General features: G+C 42.2%; 1 protein-coding gene and 1 long non-coding RNA gene across 2 annotated transcripts; one reads left to right on the forward strand and one right to left on the reverse strand.

The window, feature by feature from the left end:
- The first annotated feature begins 2409 nt into the window (after positions 1-2409).
- On the forward strand, positions 2410-15914 carry LOC125775689 (uncharacterized). Its single transcript, XR_007421294.1, has 3 exons — positions 2410-3907; positions 9777-9940; positions 15834-15914. It is a non-coding gene; the product is annotated as an uncharacterized LOC125775689 (long non-coding RNA).
- Positions 11776-20654, reverse strand: LOC125775369 (uncharacterized). Its single transcript, XM_049445893.1, has 2 exons — positions 18153-20654; positions 11776-12281 (listed from the first exon to the last, which is right to left on the reverse strand). Exon 1 carries the CDS (start codon positions 20142-20144, stop codon positions 18939-18941), a length of 1206 nt encoding a protein of 401 aa, XP_049301850.1. The 5' UTR covers positions 20145-20654; the 3' UTR covers positions 11776-12281; positions 18153-18938.
- Between the last annotated feature and the right edge of the window lie 238 nt (positions 20655-20892).

Genomic DNA, 20892 nt, shown 5'->3' on the forward strand with positions numbered 1-20892 from the left:
GACATAGTTCAGCGAATTAAAAGACAGCGGCTACGCTGGCTAGGTCATGTTGTCCGGATGGATGAAAACACTCCAGCTCTGAAAGTATTCGACGCAGTACCCGCCGGGGGAAGCAGAGGAAGAGGAAGACCTCCACTCCGTTGGAAGGACCAAGTGGAGAAGGACCTGGCTTCGCTTGGAATATCCAATTGGCGCCACGTAGCGAAAAAAAGAAACGACTGGCGCGCGGTTGTTAACTCGGCTATAATCGCGTAAGCGGTGTCTACGCCAATTAAGAAGAAGAAAAGGCATTTAAAACGCCTAGTGAATAAAAAATTAAATAATTTATATAAAAAAACAAAATAATAATACACAAAATGAAAATGATGTGGAAAGTGTTAATGAAATTGAAAGTGATACAGGCTCCAAAGAAGTTTTTGAAGAAGTTGAAAGTGGTACAGGCTCGAAAGAAGTGATAGTTGAATAATCGCATTACAGTGCGAAATTTTATTCCTAGGAAGAAAAAAAAATTGTCCACTGGGCAAAAAAGTTAATAATATTTATAATAAATACCAGTTCGGTAATTTTTTTTTAACCAATAAAGTTGATAAGATGTTACTAAACAGTTTGAGTTTATTATAGGTGGCGTATCTGAAGCAAAAATTTTCAAAGAGACCCCTATCAAAAATTTTGGATGAAGTGATTGCGGAGTCCCTGCTCTTAAAAGTGAATTGGGATGGAGCCAAAAAAAAAGTTGCATTGAAGAATTATGCACTTTTCAATAAATTTCTTTACGGTAATACATAATTTCAATTCATGTCATCTATTTTTTTAACAAGTTTAATTTTTAGAGGCCTTAAAAGATGATTACTCATACCCTGATTTTGAGACAAAGATTAAAAAGGCGCTTCTCAAATGTAAGGCTCAGTTCTACAGGAACACTTATAATATAAAAAAAATAATAGATTTTATGTACATTAATTTAATTAAAAAATTTTAATAAAAAATAAAATTATAAAAATTTGTTTTTGTTAAAATAACTGCAGGTTGAAAGTAATATAGGATTTACCATAGAGATCTCCTATAGTAGTAATCATAGAGATCTCCTATATCAGTAATCATAGAGATCTCCTTTAGGAGTAATCATAGAGATCTCCTATAGCAGTAATCATAGAGATCTCCATTAGGAGGTTAAAAGGAGTACTCGCGTTCCAATGACATGCAATGTTAAAAAGGAGTATAAAATTTTACGTGTATTTACACACGAGTATTAGGAGTAATAGGGAGTATAGGATATCTCCTAAAGGATTAATCCAGGAGGTCTCAAGCGATCATCCTAAAATCTGCTGGGCGGTTATTTAAATTTTATATTTCATCGGTGTGGTATACCGGTTGCTTATTATTTGCCTTTTCTATGTTATCGGCTTATAAAGGATAGTAACTCCACGCCTGGCTCAGATGTGGCCAGAATGGGTACTCCCTAGCCCTAGATTTAGGACTATGAAATTAGAGGGTTCTTGCGAGCGAGTAGCCGGTAATTGCGAACGGCTTCATTTAGAATTATAATTTTTGAAGTGGGATGTTCAAGTTGTACAACAGGTTCCCATTCAAAACCTTATGTGGAGCGCTTATGTAGGGACGATAAGAGCGACATCTGCTTTTTTTCTATCCCTTTGGAACAATTTTGTTATATATTGTGTTAAAGTGCGTATGCACTAATTGGTTTTTAGTATCCACCGCTCAATGATTCATTCAGGATTGTGTTTTTTCAATTATTGGCGAAAGCCATCCTGCGGGGTCGAAAAGTAACATATATTTGAATTTTTAATATTGTTAGACCGAAATCTTACTTTGTTTTTCTTACCAATGTGTGAGGTATTGGAATATTGTAGCTCTAGTGGTAGTCGTACGACGTACCGGCCAGTATTTGATCGAGTAGTTGTAGCTTTAAAGAAGTCTTCACAATACTGATCTTCTAGAGTTTGAAATTTCCTTAATTGTGAATTAAGATATTTATTTGAATTGTACTTGTAACTAGTTCGGTAACTAGTCCACTATGTGTTTCACTGTGGAGCGTTTGAACTTTTTGTGCCTTTGGGCAACATGGTGTGCCTTGGCAATTTTTAGAATTGGGGATTTCGGGATTTGCTTTTGTTAAACGCGTGGTTCTTGGACTTTTTTGGAGTGAGTTAGGATGTCTGCTGTAATGAAGCATTGAATGGTGTCTTTTGTGACAATGTAAGCAATTAAATTTGCTTTTGCAATTTTTATATGTGAGCGCATGTGACAGGCAATTTGTGCAAAGTCGTTTTGACCAGACAAAATTATTTCGTTCGTTAACTTTTAATTTTTTAAACTTCTCGCAAGATTTAAGTTTATGCCCTCTTTTATATAGTTCGCATGACGTTTTCTTTTTCTGTTCGCATATGAACGATTGCGTTATGTGAAAGCGTTTGGTTGAATTGTTTCTGCTTCTAGCTTGAGGTCTATTTAAGCTTATGTTTTGGTCGTGTTTAATGGTCTTAGTTTTGATTATTTTTTCTTCTAACCTTTCCGCAATTTCATATTGGGTGGTGAGAAAATCTTTCATTTGTTGCCACGTTGGGCACTTTTTTCGTGATGAGAGCGATTGCTCCCATAGAAGTAACGACTTTTCTGCTAATGCGGCGGTGCAAATGTTTACGAGAATAGGATTCCAGCTGTCTGTGGGGATATAAGGTGTCGATAGAACCGACAAACAATTAGTAACAGTGGATTCTAGTTTAATGAATTCTACACTTGTTTCTTTCTTAATTTTAGGCAAGTTTAATAGTGTCGTTACATGCTTATCGACCAGTATTCGTTCTAAACAATCCGTCTGCACAACAAGGGCTCTTTTCTTCTGAAATCATTTTAGGAACTTTTAGTGACTGTATTGCTTTAGATTCTTTTGAATCTGAGCTCATTTAGAAAATACCCGTTACGAAATTGCGGGAAGGGTTGATAAAAAAATGGTCAGAACTAAAAACGTTCAACACGACCTAAATCGAAGCTTCATTAGACCCCAAGCAAGTAATAACAACAACTTAAATCGTAGTTTTTTGTGCCCTCCAATTTCACCTCACTTTACTTGTTTTTAGCTCACTTCACCATGTACATATACATATGTGCTTGTGTGCTATTTTCCGCAGTTTTTCGCTTTAATTATTGCGATGTGTAAGATTTTACATATGTATATGTTTCTTCACTTCACTTTTATGATTTTGTCACCGCTTTTTTTTTTGTTTTAATTTGGTAATGTACGAGATTTTATGTACATACTCATACGCATATCGGAGGATGGAGTCATGTGTAGAAGTTCACGCAAGTGAGGAAAGTTCTCTGATCGCCATTCACTTGGGAGTGGCCAGAAACGATTCTTTTACATATGACTCAAGCAGCTCACGACTTCCGGTCTTTGACCAAGTATCCTCTGGGTAGCCTAAGAACATCCGTTTGAAGGCGAGCTAACGTGAGAAGGCGAAAAATCCCCTGCATAGGGTTGTGCGCTGGGTTTGGGACCCGCCACGTAAAAAACACCCCCCAATGAAAAGAAAAAAAAACAGCCTCGGACGAGAGACCCCCCTTTTGATGACGACCACGGCAAACGAAATAAGGACTATGATTTGAGGGCATGCACCTGGAATGTCCGGTCCCTTAATTGGGAAGGTGCCGCTGCCCAGCTGGTAGATGTCCTCGTAAAGATAAAGGCTGACATCACCGCCGTCCAAGAAATGCGATGGACGGGACAAGGACAGAGACGAGTAGGTCCTTGTGACATTTACTACAGTGGCCATATAAAGGAGCGCAAGTTTGGTGTTGGATTCGTGGTGGGAGAGAGACTCCGTCGCCGAGTACTATCATTCACTCCGGAGAATGAACGTCTAGCCACAATCCGCATCAAAGCGAGGTTCTTCAACATATCGCTGTTTTGCGCCCACGCCCCGACGGAAGAGAAGGACGATGTGACCAAAGATGCTTTTTATGAGTGCTTGGAGCGCACTTATGAGAGATGCCCCCGCCACGATGTTAAAATCGTGCTTGGCGACTTCAACGCCAGGGTGGGCAAAGAAGGTATCTTTGGCACTACGGTCGGTAAATTCAGCCTCCACGAGGAAACATCCCCAAATGGGTTGTGGCTGATCGACTTCGCCGGGGCCCGAAATATGGTTATCTGTAGTACTAGATTCCAGCATAAGAAGATTCATCAAGCTACCTGGCTGTCTCCGGATCGAAAAACCACCAACCAGATCGATCATGTTGTGATAGACGGAAGACACGTCTCCAGTGTTTTAGATGTGCGTGCGCTCCGAGGTCCTAACATCGACTCGGACCACTATATTGTTGCAGCCAAAATTCGCACCCGCCTCTGTGCAGCAAAAAACGCACGCCAACAAACACAAGGAAGGTTCGACGTCGATAAGCTGCAATCACAACAGACAGCCGAAAGATTTTCTACTCGGCTTGCACTCCTGCTCTCTGAGAGCACTCGTCAACAACTCGGTATAAGGGAACTGTGGGACGGCATTTCAAACTCCTTACGTACAGCTGCAATCGAAACCATTGGTTTTCGGAAAGTGCAAAAGAACAGCTGGTACGACGAGGAGTGCCGTGTCGCAGCGGAGAGAAAACAGTCTGCCTACCTCGCAACGTTACGATCGACCACAACACGTGCGGGATGGGATAGATACCGAGAGTTGAAGAGGGAAGCGAGACGCATTTGCAGACAGAAGAAGAAAGAGGCCGAAATGCGTGAGTACAAACAGCTTGATAAGCTGGCCGACAGGGGTAATGCTCGAAAATTCTATGAAAAAATGCGGCGGCTTACAGAAGGTTTCAAGACCGGAGCATACTCTTGTAGAACCCCCAAAGGTGATCTAGTTACCGATGCCCAGAGCATACTTAGATTATGGAGGGAACACTTCTCCAGCCTGCTGAATGGCAGTGAACGCATAACACCAGGAGAAGGCGAACCCGATACCCCAATCGATGACGATGGAGCAGACGTTCCATTACCCGGCCATGAAGAAGTTCGAATAGCAATTGCCCGCCTGAAGAACAACAAGGCGGCAGGGGCCGACGGATTGCCGGCCGAGCTATTCAAACACGGCGGCGAAGAGCTGATAAGGAGCATGCATCAGCTTCTTTGTAAAATATGGTCGGACGAAAGCATGCCCAACGATTGGAATCTAAGTGTGCTCTGCCCAATCCATAAAAAAGGAGACCCCACAATCTGCGCCAACTACCGTGGGATTAGCCTCCTCAACATTGCATATAAGGTTCTATCGAGCGTATTGTGTGAAAGATTAAAGCCCACCGTCAACAAACTGATTGGACCTTATCAGTGTGGCTTCAGACCTGGTAAATCAACAACCGACCAGATATTCACCATGCGCCAAATCTTGGAAAAGACCCGTGAAAGGAGAATCGACACTCACCACCTATTCGTCGATTTCAAAGCTGCTTTCGACAGCACGAAAAGGAGCTGCCTTTATGCCGCGAGGTCTGAATTTGGTATCCCCGCAAAACTAATACGGCTATGTAAGCTGACGTTGAGCAACACCAAAAGCTCCGTCAGAATCGGGAAGGACCTCTCCGAGCCGTTCGATACCAAACGAGGTTTCAGACAAGGCGACTCCCTATCGTGCGACTTTTTCAATCTGCTGCTGGAGAAAATTATTCGAGCTGCAGAACTGAATCGAGCAGGTACAATCTTTTATAAGAGTGTACAGCTGCTGGCGTATGCCGATGATATTGATATCATCGGTCTTAACACCCGCGCCGTTAGTTCTGCTTTCTCCAGACTGAACAAGGAAGCAACGCAAATGGGTCTGGCAGTGAACGAGGGCAAGACGAAATATCTCCTGTCATCAAACAAACAGTCGTCGCACTCGCGACTTGGCCCCCACGTCACTGTTGACAGTCATAACTTTGAAGTTGTAGATAATTTCGTCTATTTAGGAACCAGCGTTAACACCACCAACAATGTCAGCCTTGAAATCCAACGCAGGATTACTCTTGCCAACAGGTGCTACTTCGGACTGAGTAGGCAATTGAAAAGTAAAGTCCTCTCTCGACGAACAAAAACCAAACTCTATAAGACGCTCATAATTCCCGTCCTGCTATATGGTGCAGAGGCTTGGACGATGACAACAACCGATGAGTCGACGTTGCGAGTTTTCGAGAGAAAAGTTCTGCGAAAGATTTATGGTCCTTTGCGCGTTGGCCACGACGAATATCGCATTCGATGGAACGATGAGCTGTACGAGATATACGACGACATTGACATAGTTCAGCGAATTAAAAGACAGCGGCTACGCTGGCTAGGTCATGTTGTCCGGATGGATGAAAACACTCCAGCTCTGAAAGTATTCGACGCAGTACCCGCCGTGGGAAGCAGAGGAAGAGGAAGACCTCCACTCCGTTGGAAGGACCAAGTGGAGAAGGACCTGGCCTCGCTTGGAATATCCAATTGGCGCCACGTAGCGAAGAGAAGAAACGACTGGCGCGCTGTTGTTGACTCGGCTATAATCGCGTAAGCGGTGTCTACGCCAGTAAAGAAGAAGACTCATACGCATATACATATACATATATATGTACATATATATATTTTTTGTTTTTGGCACTACCGGGACCTTGGTTTTGCCACCAACGGCTTGGGGTTTTCACTGACACCACCCTTGTTTTATGGTTTTGCTTCACAAATTGTTTTTTTCACTAACGGCCTTTTTTGTTCACTTTGCCACAACCGTTGTTTTATATTTTTTCCAAAGAAATTTTTTCACATTTTATATTTTATTTTGAGTTTTTTTTGTTCTTGTCACAAACGGGGTTTTCCTGTTTTTGTTCACTTAGTCACACCGCTTTTTTTTTTTTTTTGTTTTTTCTTCACAAAAATTTTATTTTTATTTATTTATTATATTAATTAGTATCACCACTTATGCCGTCCGTTACGACTCGAAGGACCATGTTTTGGATGGTTAGTTACCAAGTACGTTAAGCGGCACTAAATCAGGTTGGAGCGTGGGTCCCGTAAACAGGATATCGTTTAGGGGATTCCCCGAGCTAGTGGATCTTGAGGCGTTGAAGACAACTCTTACTTTAGTTTTTTTTTTTATCTGGCTTTACTACTGCGTGATGTGGCAAGTAAAATGAGTAGTATTTGCCATTGATGATTTTTTTGCATGGGCTTACTTCCTCCATGTGATCTAAATGGAGGTATTCTTCCAACACACCATCATATTCTGGTTTTAGTTCACCTTTTTTAAGTAGGTTTCTTTCCATACTTTGAAACTGCTGTATTGCAGAGGTGCGAGAGTGACCTAAGGCGATTGTGTTGGAAAATTGTTGTTTTAGTGGTAGTCGTACGACATACCGACCATTATCTGATCGAGTAGTTGTGGCTTTGTAAAAGTCTTCACAATACTGATCTTCTGGTGTTGTGATTGAAATGGGGGGGAGTTCTTCTATCTCCCAAAATTTTCTCAATTGTGAATTGAGGTACTCGTTTGAGATTTCCTCAACTTGAGTTGTCATTGTTGTGACTGGTTCCGTAACTAGTCCACTTAGGATCCAACCGAAAATAGTCTTTTGTGTCAAAAGTGTGTTTGAAATTGTATCCATACCTTCGATTATTATTTGTGGTATGAGATCGCTGCCTAATAGAAGGTCTATTTGAGCGGGGGTGTTGTAGTTGGGGTCTGCTAGCTTTAGGTGTGAAACCTTTTGTCAATGCTTGCTATTTATATGATAGCTTGGTAGCATGTTGGTTAATTGCGGTAAGACTATAACTTCTGTTTGTATTCTTATATCCGCTTGGGGGGAAAATAAGGTAATGGGGCAGATTTTATTTGAGTTTTGAACTACTCTTCCGCCCATTCCCGTAATTTCAAAGTTGGCTTGTCTTATTGGCAGATTTAGCCTATTTTGTGCCCTAGACGCTATGAAAGATCGTTGTGATCCTTGGTCTATTAGGGCTCTGAGCTTAAACAGTTCTCCTCGATGTTCGATGGAGACGACTGCTGTGGGTAGTAGTACCCTACTTTGATTTTCGCTATGTAGCGACTGGGTTTTTAACGCCTTTGAGCAGCATGGTGCTTCTTGGCAGTTTTCAGAATTTGTTGTTGCAACTAATCCTGTTGCTCTTTTGATATTTGCGCTGTTTGGGGTAAGCTGGAAAAGTTATTTATACGAAGCATCGAATGATGTTGTTTATGACAATAAACGCAATTAAATTTGCTTTCGCAATCTTTGAGCGCATGCGCATGTGACAAACAGTTTGTACACTAGGGTGGTTTTTCAAAATAAAATTTAAATTTTTGGAAGTGCTCACTTCTAGAAATGTGCCATTTAGTGTAAAAAATACAATTATGACAGTTTCAACTCAATCGGATTTTGCCTTCCCGTGCCGAAAAGGCATTGAAGTTTGACAAAATTGCCATTTTTCGCGAAAAAGCGTTATTTTTCGACTTTAACTTATGACTGATTCCACCTATTACAATAAATTTATTATCAAATGAAAGGTAATTTTGTTGAAATTAAAGTCTATTGGAATACATTTTCTTTAGAAATGCATGGTTTGGAAGATATTTAACATTTAATGGACCAAGTTCGTGTCAGATGCCTTAGTATAGTTCTTCGCAGTAACAATCGAGGTTCTCCACGATTTTTGAAACTATCCTTACCTTAACCATAAACAATGCAGACACTGAAGTCCTTTATTTTATTATAATAGAAAAAGCTAGAAATTAGTAAAATCTTTTAGTTATATATTGTATTTTCAGTTTTCGTACATTAATTGGTACAATATTTAACAAAAAGATAAGACGATGGGAACAAATCTAATTAAAAAATAAACATATGGAAAAGAAAATTCATACTAAAAACAAAAATTATAAAAAATTTATCAATTTATTTATATATTATTATTTCCAATATCATTCATCAGATAAGGGTAGAGAAAGGGTACTTTTGGAAGTATCAGGGTAAAGCCGACGACAATCCGCTACCACCTGAAGCAGGAATTGTTTTTGCTCCTCATCTTTTGTAAGAATACTATTGAAATCTTGAATTAACTTAACCCCTCTCTCTGCCGTGTCGTTTACTACCTTCATACTCCTAACAAAACTTTGAAGTTTCAAAAAGTCTTTATTTTCGGACCATTTCTTGGAGGATGGAGTCATGTGTAGAAGTTCACGCAAGTGAGGAAAGTTCTCTGATCGCCATTCACTTGGGAGTGGCCAGAAACGATTCTTTTACATATGACTCAAGCAGCTCACGACTTCCGGTCTTTGACCAAGTATCCTCTGGGTAGCCTAAGAACATCCGTTTGAAGGCGAGCTAAAGTGAGAAGGCGAAAAATCCCCTGCATAGGGTTGTGCGCTGGGTTTGGGACCCGCCACGTAAAAACCTCCCCCCAATGAAAAACAACACACAGCCTCGGATGAGAGACCCCCCTTTTGATGACGACCATGGCAAACGAAATAAGGACTATGATTTGAGGGCATGCACCCGGAATGTCCGGTCCCTTAATTGGGAAGGTGCCGCTGCCCAGCTGGTAGATGTCCTCGGAAAGATAAAGGCTGACATCACCGCCGTCCAAGAAATGCGATGGACGGGACAAGGACAGAAACGAGTAGGTCCTTGTGACATTTACTATAGTGGCCATATAAAGGAGCGCAAGTTTGGTGTTGGATTCGTGGTGGAGAGAGACTCCGTCGCCGAGTACTATCATTCACTCCGGAGAATGAACGTCTAGCCACAATCCGCATCAAAGCGAGGTTCTTCAACATATCGCTGATTTGCGCCCACGCCCCGACGGAAGAGAAGGACGATGTGACCAAAGATGCTTTTTATGAGTGCTTGGAGCGCACTTATGAGAGATGCCCCCGCCACGATGTCAAAATCGTGCTTGGCGACTTCAACGCCAGGGTGGGCAAAGAAGGTATCTTTCGCACTACGGTCGGTAAATTCAGCCTCCACGAGGAAACATCCCCAAATGGGTTGAGGCTGATCGACTTCGCCGGGGCCCGAAATATGGTTATCTGTAGTACTAGATTCCAGCATAAGAAGATACATCAAGCTACCTGGCTGTCTCCGGATCGAAAAACCACCAACCACATCGATCATGTTGTGATAGACGGAAGACACGTCTCCAGTGTTTTAGATGTGCGTGCGCTCCGAGGACCTAACATTGACTCGGACCACTATATTGTTGCAGCCAAAATTCGCACCCGCCTCTGTGCAGCAAAAAACGCACGCCAACAAACACAAGGAAGGTTCGACGTCGAGAAGCTGCAATCACAACAGACAGCCGAACGATTTTCTACTCGGCTTGCACTCCTGCTCTCTGAGAGCACTCGTCAACAACTTGGTATACGGGAACTGTGGGATGGCATTTCAAAACTCCTTACGTACAGCTGCAACCGAAACCATTGGTTTTCGGAAAGTGCAAAAGAACAGCTGGTACGACGAGGAGTGCCGTGTCGCAGCGGAGAGAAAACAGGCTGCCTACCTCGCAACGTTACGATCGACCACAACACGTGCGGGATGGGACAGATACCGAGAGTTGAAGAGGGAAGCGAGACGCATTTGCAGACAGAAGAAAAAAGAGGCCGAAACGCGTGAGTACGAACAGCTTGATAAGCTGGCCGACAGGGGTAATGCTCGAAAATTCTACGAGAAAATGCGGCGGCTTACAGAAGGTTTCAAGACCGGAGCATACTCCTGTAGAACCCCCAAAGGTGATCTAGCCACCGATGCCCAAAGCATACTTAGATTATGGAGGGAACACTTCTCCAGCCTGCTGAATGGCAGTGAAAGCACAACACCAGGAGAAGACGAACCCGATTCCCCAATCGATGACGATGGAGCAGACGTTCCATTGCCCGACCAGGAAGAAGTTCGAATAGCAATTGCCCGCCTGAAAAACAACAACGCGGCAGGGGCCGACGGATTGCCGGCCGAGCTATTCAAACACGGCGGCGAAGAACTGATAAGGAGCATGCATCAGCTTCTTTGCAAAATATGGTCGGATGAAAGCATGCCCAACGATTGGAATTTAAGTGTGCTATGCCCAATCCATAAAAAAGGAGACCCCACAATCTGCGCCAACTACCGTGGGATAAGCCTCCTCAACATCGCATACAAGGTTCTATCGAGCGTATTGTGTGAAAGATTAAAGCCCACTGTCAACAAACTGATTGGACCTTATCAGTGTGGCTTCAGACCTGGTAAATCAACAACCGACCAGATATTCACCATGCGCCAAATCTTGGAAAAGACCCGTGAAAGGAGAATCGACACTCACCACCTATTCGTCGATTTCAAAGCTGCTTTCGACAGCACGAAAAGGAGCTGCCTTTATGCCGCGATGTCTGAATTTGGTATCCCCGCAAAACTAATACGGCTATGTAAACTGACGTTGAGCAACACGAAAAGCTCCGTCAGGATCGGGAAGGACCTCTCCGAGCCGTTCGATACCAAACGAGGTTTCAGACAAGGCGACTCCCTATCGTGCGACTTTTTCAATCTGCTGCTGGAGAAAATTATTCGAGCTGCAGAACTGAACCGAGCAGGTACAATCTTTTATAAGAGTGTACAGCTGCTGGCGTATGCCGATGATATTGATATCATCGGTCTCAACACCCGCGCCGTTAGTTCTGCTTTCTCCAGACTGAACAAGGAAGCAACGCAAATGGTCTGGCAGTGAACGAGGGCAAGACGAAATATCTCCTGTCATCAAACAATCAATCGTCACACTCGCGACTTGGCCACCCACGTCACTGTTGACAGTCATAACTTTGAAGTTGTAGATAATTTCGTCTATTTAGGAACCAGCGTTAACACCACCAACAATGTCAGCCTTGAAATCCAACGCAGGATTACTCTTGCCAACAGGTGCTACTTCGGACTGAGTAGGCAATTGAAAAGTAAAGTCCTCTCTCGACGAACAAAAACCAAACTCTATAAGTCGCTCATAATTCCCGTCCTGCTATATGGTGCAGAGGCTTGGACGATGACAACAACCGATGAGTCGACGTTGCGAGTTTTCGAGAGAAAAGTTCTGCGAAAGATTTATGGTCCTTTGCGCGTTGGCCACGGCGAATATCGCATTCGATGGAACGATGAGCTGTACGAGATATACGACGACATTGACATAGTTCAGCGAATTAAAAGACAGCGGCTACGCTGGCTAGGTCATGTTGTCCGGATGGATGGAAACACTCCAGCTCTGAAAGTATTCGACGCAGTACCCGCCGCGGGAAGCAGAGGAAGAGGAAGACCTCCACTCCGGTGGAAGGACCAAGTGGAGAAGGACCTGGCCTCGCTTGGAATATCCAATTGGCGCCACGTAGCGAAGAGAAGAAACGACTGGCGCGCTGTTGTTGACTCGGCTATAATCGCGTAAGCGGTGTCTACGCCAGTAAAGAAGAAGAAGATTTCTTGGGGTCCTCTGTCAAAAAATCAGTTTTGACTTTGAAATATTCGAAAAAGGTCAGGCTTTGATCCGAAACAAAATTCTGAAGCGAAATATTTTTAAATAGGTTACAGCTTCATTTTCAGAAACTTGCACCCTCATTATCCTTGAAGACCGTTCTTCTTCTGTTAAATTCCTGTACGATAAAATCTTTTTTGCTATTTTTCTTTTTATTTCATTTGAAACATTTTTGTCAAATAAGCTAAGGCAAATCAGTTCCGGGTTCAGATACCACAGGTGAAGAATATATTTTCCCAATACCTTTTCTGATACACCTTGATCAATACGTCTGCACTTAATTACATTCTGAACAAATTGTAAATCATTACTAGGTGCACTTATTGCGTTTGAAGCTTGACACCACAACTTCACATACAAATTAACAATAAATAAACAAATAGCTTTTAGTGAACTGAACTCCTCTTCGGACATAGGAAACTGTTCTCTAAAATGAACATTTTCAGAGAGTAAATGGCTTTTTGCCATCCAACGGGCGTGATGATAAGCACCAGGAGTGTTAAACGAAACATCGTGAGGAGGGACTTTTCCTAAAAATATTAAACATAACTTAATAAGTTCTAAGTAATCATCCTTCGGCTGTTTTTCAGTTTAACTGAAAGAGAAGAAATTCCGAAACCTCTTTTTCGAACTCTTTCACTGACTTCTTTACCGAATCATCCTGTACCCCTTCAATGTATTTAGACTGATCTATGTTAGGCCAATGTATTTGAAATCTTCTAAAAATGTCAGGTTGGGGAGCAGTCGTTGATCCCATTTTGTACTCAAATACTGACCGTAAAACGACTTCTAAAATGTGATGGCGGCAGGCTAAGTACAACAAACTTTTACCTAGCTGTTTTTCTAACAAGGTGCATGCGCCTTTCATTCGTCCTGTGTTGGAAGCCGTCGTATCAAAACACATATCAACAATTTTATCGCCAATATCCCATTCTTCTAGACTACCGCTAACAGCTTCTGCCTGACTGGCGCCTGTGGAATTTTCTAATTTCGGGACCCCCAGTAGTTGTACATAGTCTCCTTTGCTTATCAAGATTGCCAACCGTGTCAGCACATTCTGAAGAAGGTTTGGTAAAAGTTTTCCATCCCAATGAACAACAATACACTCTAAGTCTAAGTTTTTAAACCTCGCCTTGATTTTCTGGGCCCGTTGACTTCGAAAGGATATTCTGCGTTTTCTTAAAGCGCTTCTACTAAGTGCAAATTCCTCAACATTATAGCCCAGACTTTCAGCTGTTGCGAAAATTATTCGCACAGCATTTCTATCAGAAATTTTGCACCTATCTAGCAAAATTGATAATTTTTTCAGTCATTACTTCTTTATAACCACGACTGTATTTCCTTTTTTTACTCGCTGTCTCCGCTTTGCTGGCTTTTTCATCATCGGTAAATACTTCGTCCGAGGTGATTTCTTCCACTTCTGATTCAGAAGACAATGAATGTCTCATACATTTTCTGTTGCAATGAAAAAAGGAAAGAAATTGTATGGATTTTGGGAGAAAAATACTGTTGATGTTGGTAACAAATAGGAACGAATAAACGCTATAGCTTCTAAGAGCCAGCATTTTATTACCTATTTAAGTATGGGTTTCAGTATCTAATTTTTAAGTAAAATTGGGCAACTATACTATAAACTTACCAGCGCTTACTGGTGAAATCTGTCGCTATCGCCACTCTTCTGCTTTTGATTTTCTTGCTTCTCTTCATTGTTCAGCTAGAGCTGTATTCACATCGACACCTTCCATATGGCCTGGACGTCCTTTCATTCTCTGATATGTCAAAAATTTAATATCTTCCTGATTAGACATTTTTGAAATGGCATCTTCCACTGCTACATCAAAAAGATCGGACAGTTTGGATGTGAATGCAAGATTTTTTTCCTCTTGACGTTTTGTCTTCAATCTTGAACACTTCTGAAGTGCCCTCCATTCGTTATATAATTTTTTCGACTTTGCGAACAGCATTTTTATGTAATTGATAAGGTATTCTAGCTTTCTCCCAGAACACAAGAACTTCCGTCAGAGTGAGTTTTGCAGTATCACTAAAAGATAATCCAACTTCAAGAATGTTGTAAAACAATGACTTTAACATTTGATGATTAGATGGCAGTTTACTCCCGATTATTTAATGAGATGAATACCCAATTAAATAAATTAGGATTTTAGATCGAACACGAACATTAGATGAGGTAGTAGCCATTTGAATTTAATTACATATATAACTATGTATGTAATATCTTGCACTTTCTAATATCGAACTGTTCACTTAGCACAACAAACTTTAAAATAACATTTCTCTTAAAGCGTCAAAATCAAATAGGGGATTCCCCACTTTTTACTTACTACCAGAATACATAGCGGTAAATATGAGCAACAAGTCAGCCACGAGATGCCAGAAATATACAATACCAAATAATACTAGAGATGCCAGCTTATTGGAGAAAAAATATGTTTAGTGAGGTTGAAATGTGAAAAAGTAGTAAAGTAACGGTTAATAAAAGTTATGCGATCTTTTGTTGTTGTCGCTTTATTTTAGTAAAAGTATAGGATATATAGGAGGATGGAGTCATATGTAGAAGTTCACGCAAGTGAGGAAAGTTCTCTGATCGCCATTCACTTGGGAGTGGCCAGAAACGATTCTTTTACATATGACTCAAGCAGCTCACGACTTCCGGTCTTTGACCAAGTATCCTCTGGGTAGCCTAAGAACATCCGTTTGAAGGCGAGCTAACGTGAGAAGGCGAAATATCCCCTACATAGGGTTGTGCGCTGGGTTTGGGACCCGCCACGTAAAAAAACAACCCCAGCGAATAGCAACAACCAGCCTCGGATGAGAGACCCCCCTTATTTTGATGACGACCATGGAAAACGAAATAAGGACTACGAATTGGAGGGCATGCACCCTGGAATGTCCGGTCCCCTTAATTAGGAAGGTGCCGTTGCCCAGCTGATTGATGTCCTCGTAAAAGTAAATACTGACATCACCGCTGTCCAAGAAATGGCGATGGGACGGGACAAGGACAAAGACGAGTAGGTCCTTGTGGCATTTACTACAGTGGCCATATAAAGGAGCGCAAGTTTTGGTGTTGGATTCGTGGTGGGAGAGAGACTCCGTCGCCGAGTACTATCATTCACTCCGGTGAATGAACGTCTAGCCACAATCCGCATCAAAGCGAGGTTCTTCAACATATCGCTGATTTGCGCCCACGCCCCGACGGAAGAGAAGGACGATGTGACCAAAGATGACTTTTATGAGCGCTTGGAGCTCGCTTATGAGAGCTGCCCCCGCCACGATGTCAAAATCGTGCTTGGCGACTTCAACGCCAGGGTGGGCAAAGAAGGTATCTTTGGCACTACGGTCGGTAAATTCAGCCTCCACGAGGAAACATCCCCAAATGGGTTGAGGCTGATCGACTTCGCCGGGGCCCGAAATATGGTTATCTGTAGTACTAGATTCCAGCATAAGAAGATTCATCAAGTTACGTGGCTGTCTCCGGATCGAAAAACTACCAACCAGATCGATCATGTTGTGATAGACGGAAGACACGTCTCCAGTGTTTTAGATGTGCGTGCGCTCCGAGGTCCTAACATCGACTCGGACCACTATCTTGTTGCAGCTAAGATTCGCACCCGCCTCTGTGCAGCAAAAAACGCACGCCAACAAACACAAGGAAGGTTCGACGTCGAGAAGCTGCAATCACAACAGACAGCCGAGCGATTTTCTACTCGGCTTGCACTCCTGCTCTCTGAGAGCACTCGTCAACAACTCGGTATAAGGGAACTGTGGGACGGCATTTCAAACTCCTTACGTACAGCTGCAACCGAAACCATTGGTTTTCGGAAGGTGCAAAAGAACAGCTGGTACGACGAGGAGTGCCGTGTCGCAGCGGAGAGAAAACAGGCTGCCTACCTCGCAACGTTACGATCGACCACAACACGTGCGGGATGGGATAGATACCGAGAGTTGAAGAGGGAAGCGAGACGCATTTGTAGACAGAAAAAGTACGAAGAGCTTGATAAGCTGGCCGACAGGGGTAATGCTCGAAAATTCTACCAAAAGATGCGGCGGCTTACAGAAGGTTTCAAGACCGGAGCATACTCATGTAGAACCCCCCAAGGTGATCTAGTCACCGATGCCCAGAGCATACTTAAATTATGGAGGGAACACTTCTCCAACCTGCTGAATGGCAGTGAACACACAACGCCAGGAGAAGACGAACCCGATTCCCCAATCGATGACGATGGAAAAGACGTTCCATTGCCCGACCAAGAAGAAGTTCGAATAGCAATTACCCGCCTGAAGAACAACAAAGCGGCGGGGGCGGATGGATTGCCAGCCGAGCTATTCAAACACGGCGGCGAAGAACTGATAAGGAGCATGCATCAGCTTCTTTGTAAAATATGGTCGGACGAAAGCATGCCCAACGATTGGAATTTAAGTGTGCTATGCCCAATCCATAAAAAAGGAGACCCCACAATCTGCGCCAACTACCGTGGGATTAGCCTCCTTAATATCGCGTATAAGGTTCTATCGAGCGTATTGTGTGAAAGATTAAAGCCCACCGTCAACAAACTGATTGGACCTTATCAGTGTGGCTTCAGACCTGGTAAATCAACAACCGACCAGATATTCACCATGCGCCAAATCTTGGAAAAGACCCGTGAAAGGAGAATCGACACACATCACCTCTTCGTCGATTTTAAAGCTGCTTTCGACAGTACGAAAAGGAGCCGCCTTTATGCCGCAATGTCTGAATTTGGTATCCCCGCAAAACTAATACGGCTGTGTAAACTGACATTGAGCGGGACCAAAAGCTCCGTCAGGATCGGGAAGGACCTCTCCGAGCCGTTCGATACCAAACGAGGTTTCAGACAAGGCGACTCCCTATCGTGCGATTTCTTCAATCTGCTGCTGGAGAAAATAGTTCGAGCTGCAGAACTTAATCGAGCAGGTACAATCTTTTATAAGAGTGTACAGCTGCTGGCGTATGCCGATGATATTGATATCATCGGTCTCAACACCCGCGCCGTTAGTTCTGCTTTCTCCAGACTGAACAAGGAAGCAACGCAAATGGGTCTGGCAGTGAACGAGGGCAAGACGAAATATCTCCTGTCATCAAACAAACAGTCGTCGCACTCGCGACTTGGCACTCACGTCACTGTTGACAGTCATAACTTTGAAGTTGTAGATAATTTCGTCTATCTTGGAACCAGCGTAAACACCACCAACAATGTCAGCTTTGAAATCCAACGCAGGATAACTCTTGCCAACAGGTGCTACTTCGGACTGAGTAGGCAATTGAGAAGCAAAGTCCTCTCTCGACAGACAAAAACTAAACTCTATAAGTCACTCATAATTCCCGTCCTGCTATATGGTGCAGAGGCCTGGACGATGTCAACAACAGATGAGTCGACGTTGCGAGTTTTCGAGAGAAAAGTTCTGCGAAAGATTTATGGTCCTTTGCGCGTTGGCCACGGCGAATATCGCATTCGATGGAACGATGAGCTGTACGAGATATACGGCGACATTGACATAGTTCAGCGAATTAAAAGACAGCGGCTACGCTGGCTAGGTCATGTTGTCCGAATGGACGAAAACACTCCAGCTCTGAAAGTATTCGACGCTGTACCCGCCGGGGGAAGCAGAGGAAGAGGAAGACCTCCACTCCGTTGGAAGGACCAAGTGGAGAAGGACCTGGCTTCGCTTGGAATATCCAATTGGCGCCACGTAGCGAAGAGAAGAAACGACTGGCGCGCTGTTGTTGACTCGGCTATAATCGCGTAAGCGGTGTCTACGCCAGTAAAGAAGAAGAAGATAGGATATACTAAAGTAAAGTTGCATAGAATGAAAAGTTAAGAAATTTGACGGCCCAATTATGTCACTATCTTAGGCCAAGGCCAAACTCACCAAAATGTCAAAAAATACTTAAAAACAAGTAAGGAAGGGCTGTCTTCGGCCTTCATACCTTTCATGAATATATAAAATTCTAATTTAAAATACATGTATGAGTGCCACCAAAAAGGCACATAACACGAACTTGGTCCAATAAATGTTAAATATCTTCCAAACCATACATTTCTAAAGAAAATCTATTATAATAGACTTTAATTTCAACAAAATTACCTTTCATTTGATAATAAATTTATTGTAATAGGTGGAATCAGTCATAAGTTAAACTCGAAACATAACGCTTTTCCGCGAAAAACGGCCATTTTATCAAACTTCAAGGCTCTTTCGGCACGGGAAGCCAAAGTTCGATTAAGCTGAAACTTTTACAATTGTATTTTTACACTAAATGGCACATTCCTAGAAGTGAGCACACATAAATTTCAGAAAAAAAAATTCACTTCTATTCACTAAAACCACCCTATTGTACACAGTCTTTTAGTTTTTACGAAATTGTTGCGGTCGACAATATTCATTTTTTTAAATCTCTCGCAAGATTTCAGCCTGTGCCCTCCTTTACACAGTTCGCATGACGTTTGTTTATTTTGTTCGGATGTGAACGCTTGAAACTACGATTTAAGTTGTTGTTGTTACTTGCTTGGGGTCTAATGAAGCTTCGATTTAGGTCGTGTTGAACGTTTTTAGTTCTGACCATTTTTTTATCAACCCTTTCCGCAATTTCGTATTGGGTAGTTAAGAAATCGTTCATTTGTTGCCAGGTTAGGCACTTTCTTCGTGATGAGAGCGACTGCTCCCACAAAAGTAACGATTTTTCTGGTAATGCAGATGTGCATATATTTACCAGAATGGGGTCCCAATTGTCTGTGGGAATATTCTTTGTCGCTAGAACCGACAAGCAATTTGAAACAATGGATTGAAGTTTTATAAATTCTTCACTTGTTTCTTTCTGAATTTTTGGTAAATTCATTAATATCGTGACTTGTTTGTCGACTAATATTCTTTCGTTCTCGTAACGAGCTTTTAGAGCTTCCCAAGCATAATTGAAATTTTCGTCATTAAGAGCGAATTGTTTGACTAATACCCCTGCTTGACCTTTTGTTTTGTATCGGAGGTGATGCAATTTTTGTGCATTAGATAATTTTGGGTGGTTTATGTAAACGGCTGTGAACATGTCCCGGAAGGACGGCCATTGTTCATAACCACCATGAAAAATTTCAGTGTCCCATGCGGGCACCTTGAGGTGGATGCCTGAACTCGCCTCTTGGTTTTGAACTTGTGGCAGCTCTACTCTCGTTTGTGGAGTAGGTTCAATTGCTTTAATTAGTTTCAATTGATCGGAGATCATAGCTCTCGTTTCCTCGTACTGGTCTAAGCAGTTTTCATATTTTGAGTATGCTGAAGATTTGAAATTTTCAGGTAGATCTGATTCGTCAGATTCTACTATTGCGTCATACACAGCTTGGAGACGTATCCAGAAATTGCCCAGATTTTCTTTCTTGATTTCTAATACCGATTCAGAATTATCTTGAATCGGTGAAGTTGAAAATCGAGTGCAGTATCGAATTAGACTGACACTCTCAGCAATAAACTTAGTATATGAAATATCTTTCAGCCTTTTTTGCTTTGTAGCACCTTGCTTTGAGCGTGTAGCATCAGCAGGTCTACAAGGGCTCTTTTCTTCTGGAATCATTTTAGGAACTTTTAGTGACTGTATTGCTTTAGATTCTTTTGAATCTGAGCTCATTTAGAAAATATCCAATACGAAATTGCGGATGTATAAGGGTTTTGGATGGTTAGTTACCAAGTACGTTAAACGGCACTTACCTTGCACGGGAATAAATGGAAGTAAAAAAGGCGGAACGAAAAAAGCGATCAACTCAAAAACGGGGAGATGCTTGCGCGTTCGTAGCGATCATGCGAAAGAGTAAAAACAACTACACCTACAAACAACAACACGCACTAGAAACCAGGCAGCTGAAAAACTGAAGGAAGAGGAGGAATACAGGAATTGGCGATAAAACTCGCACACAAATTTCCACATATTAAAAGTGAGTTGTATCGTTTCCATTTATTTGTTGTTGCCTATTATGCACGTTTGTATGTATGTATGCCTAAAATTACAGTCGTATTTGATACAAAATCTGTAATTGAAAACCTCTTTAACGGCAAACAAAAAATTATTGTATGTCAAATTTATAAAAAGAACCTTTGTGTTTACAAAATACACAAAGTTACCAATAGCAGTAAGCGGGATTGTATAAGTTATTTTTAATCTTCTTGTTATTACTCCTTTGGGATAGCGACGGTGTTGTCGACTATCCAGAGTTAAGTTATTCTTGAAGATGATATTCACACTAGTTACTTCTGATCTTCTTGTTATTACTCCTTTGGGATAGCGACGGTGTTGTCGACTATCCAGAGTTAAGTTATTCTTGAAGATGATATTCACACTAGTTACTTCTGATCTTCTTGTTATTACTCCTTTGGGATAG

This window comes from Bactrocera dorsalis, chromosome 1, assembly GCF_023373825.1.
Source record: "Bactrocera dorsalis isolate Fly_Bdor chromosome 1, ASM2337382v1, whole genome shotgun sequence".
NCBI classification, from domain to species: Eukaryota; Metazoa; Arthropoda; class Insecta; order Diptera; family Tephritidae; genus Bactrocera; species Bactrocera dorsalis.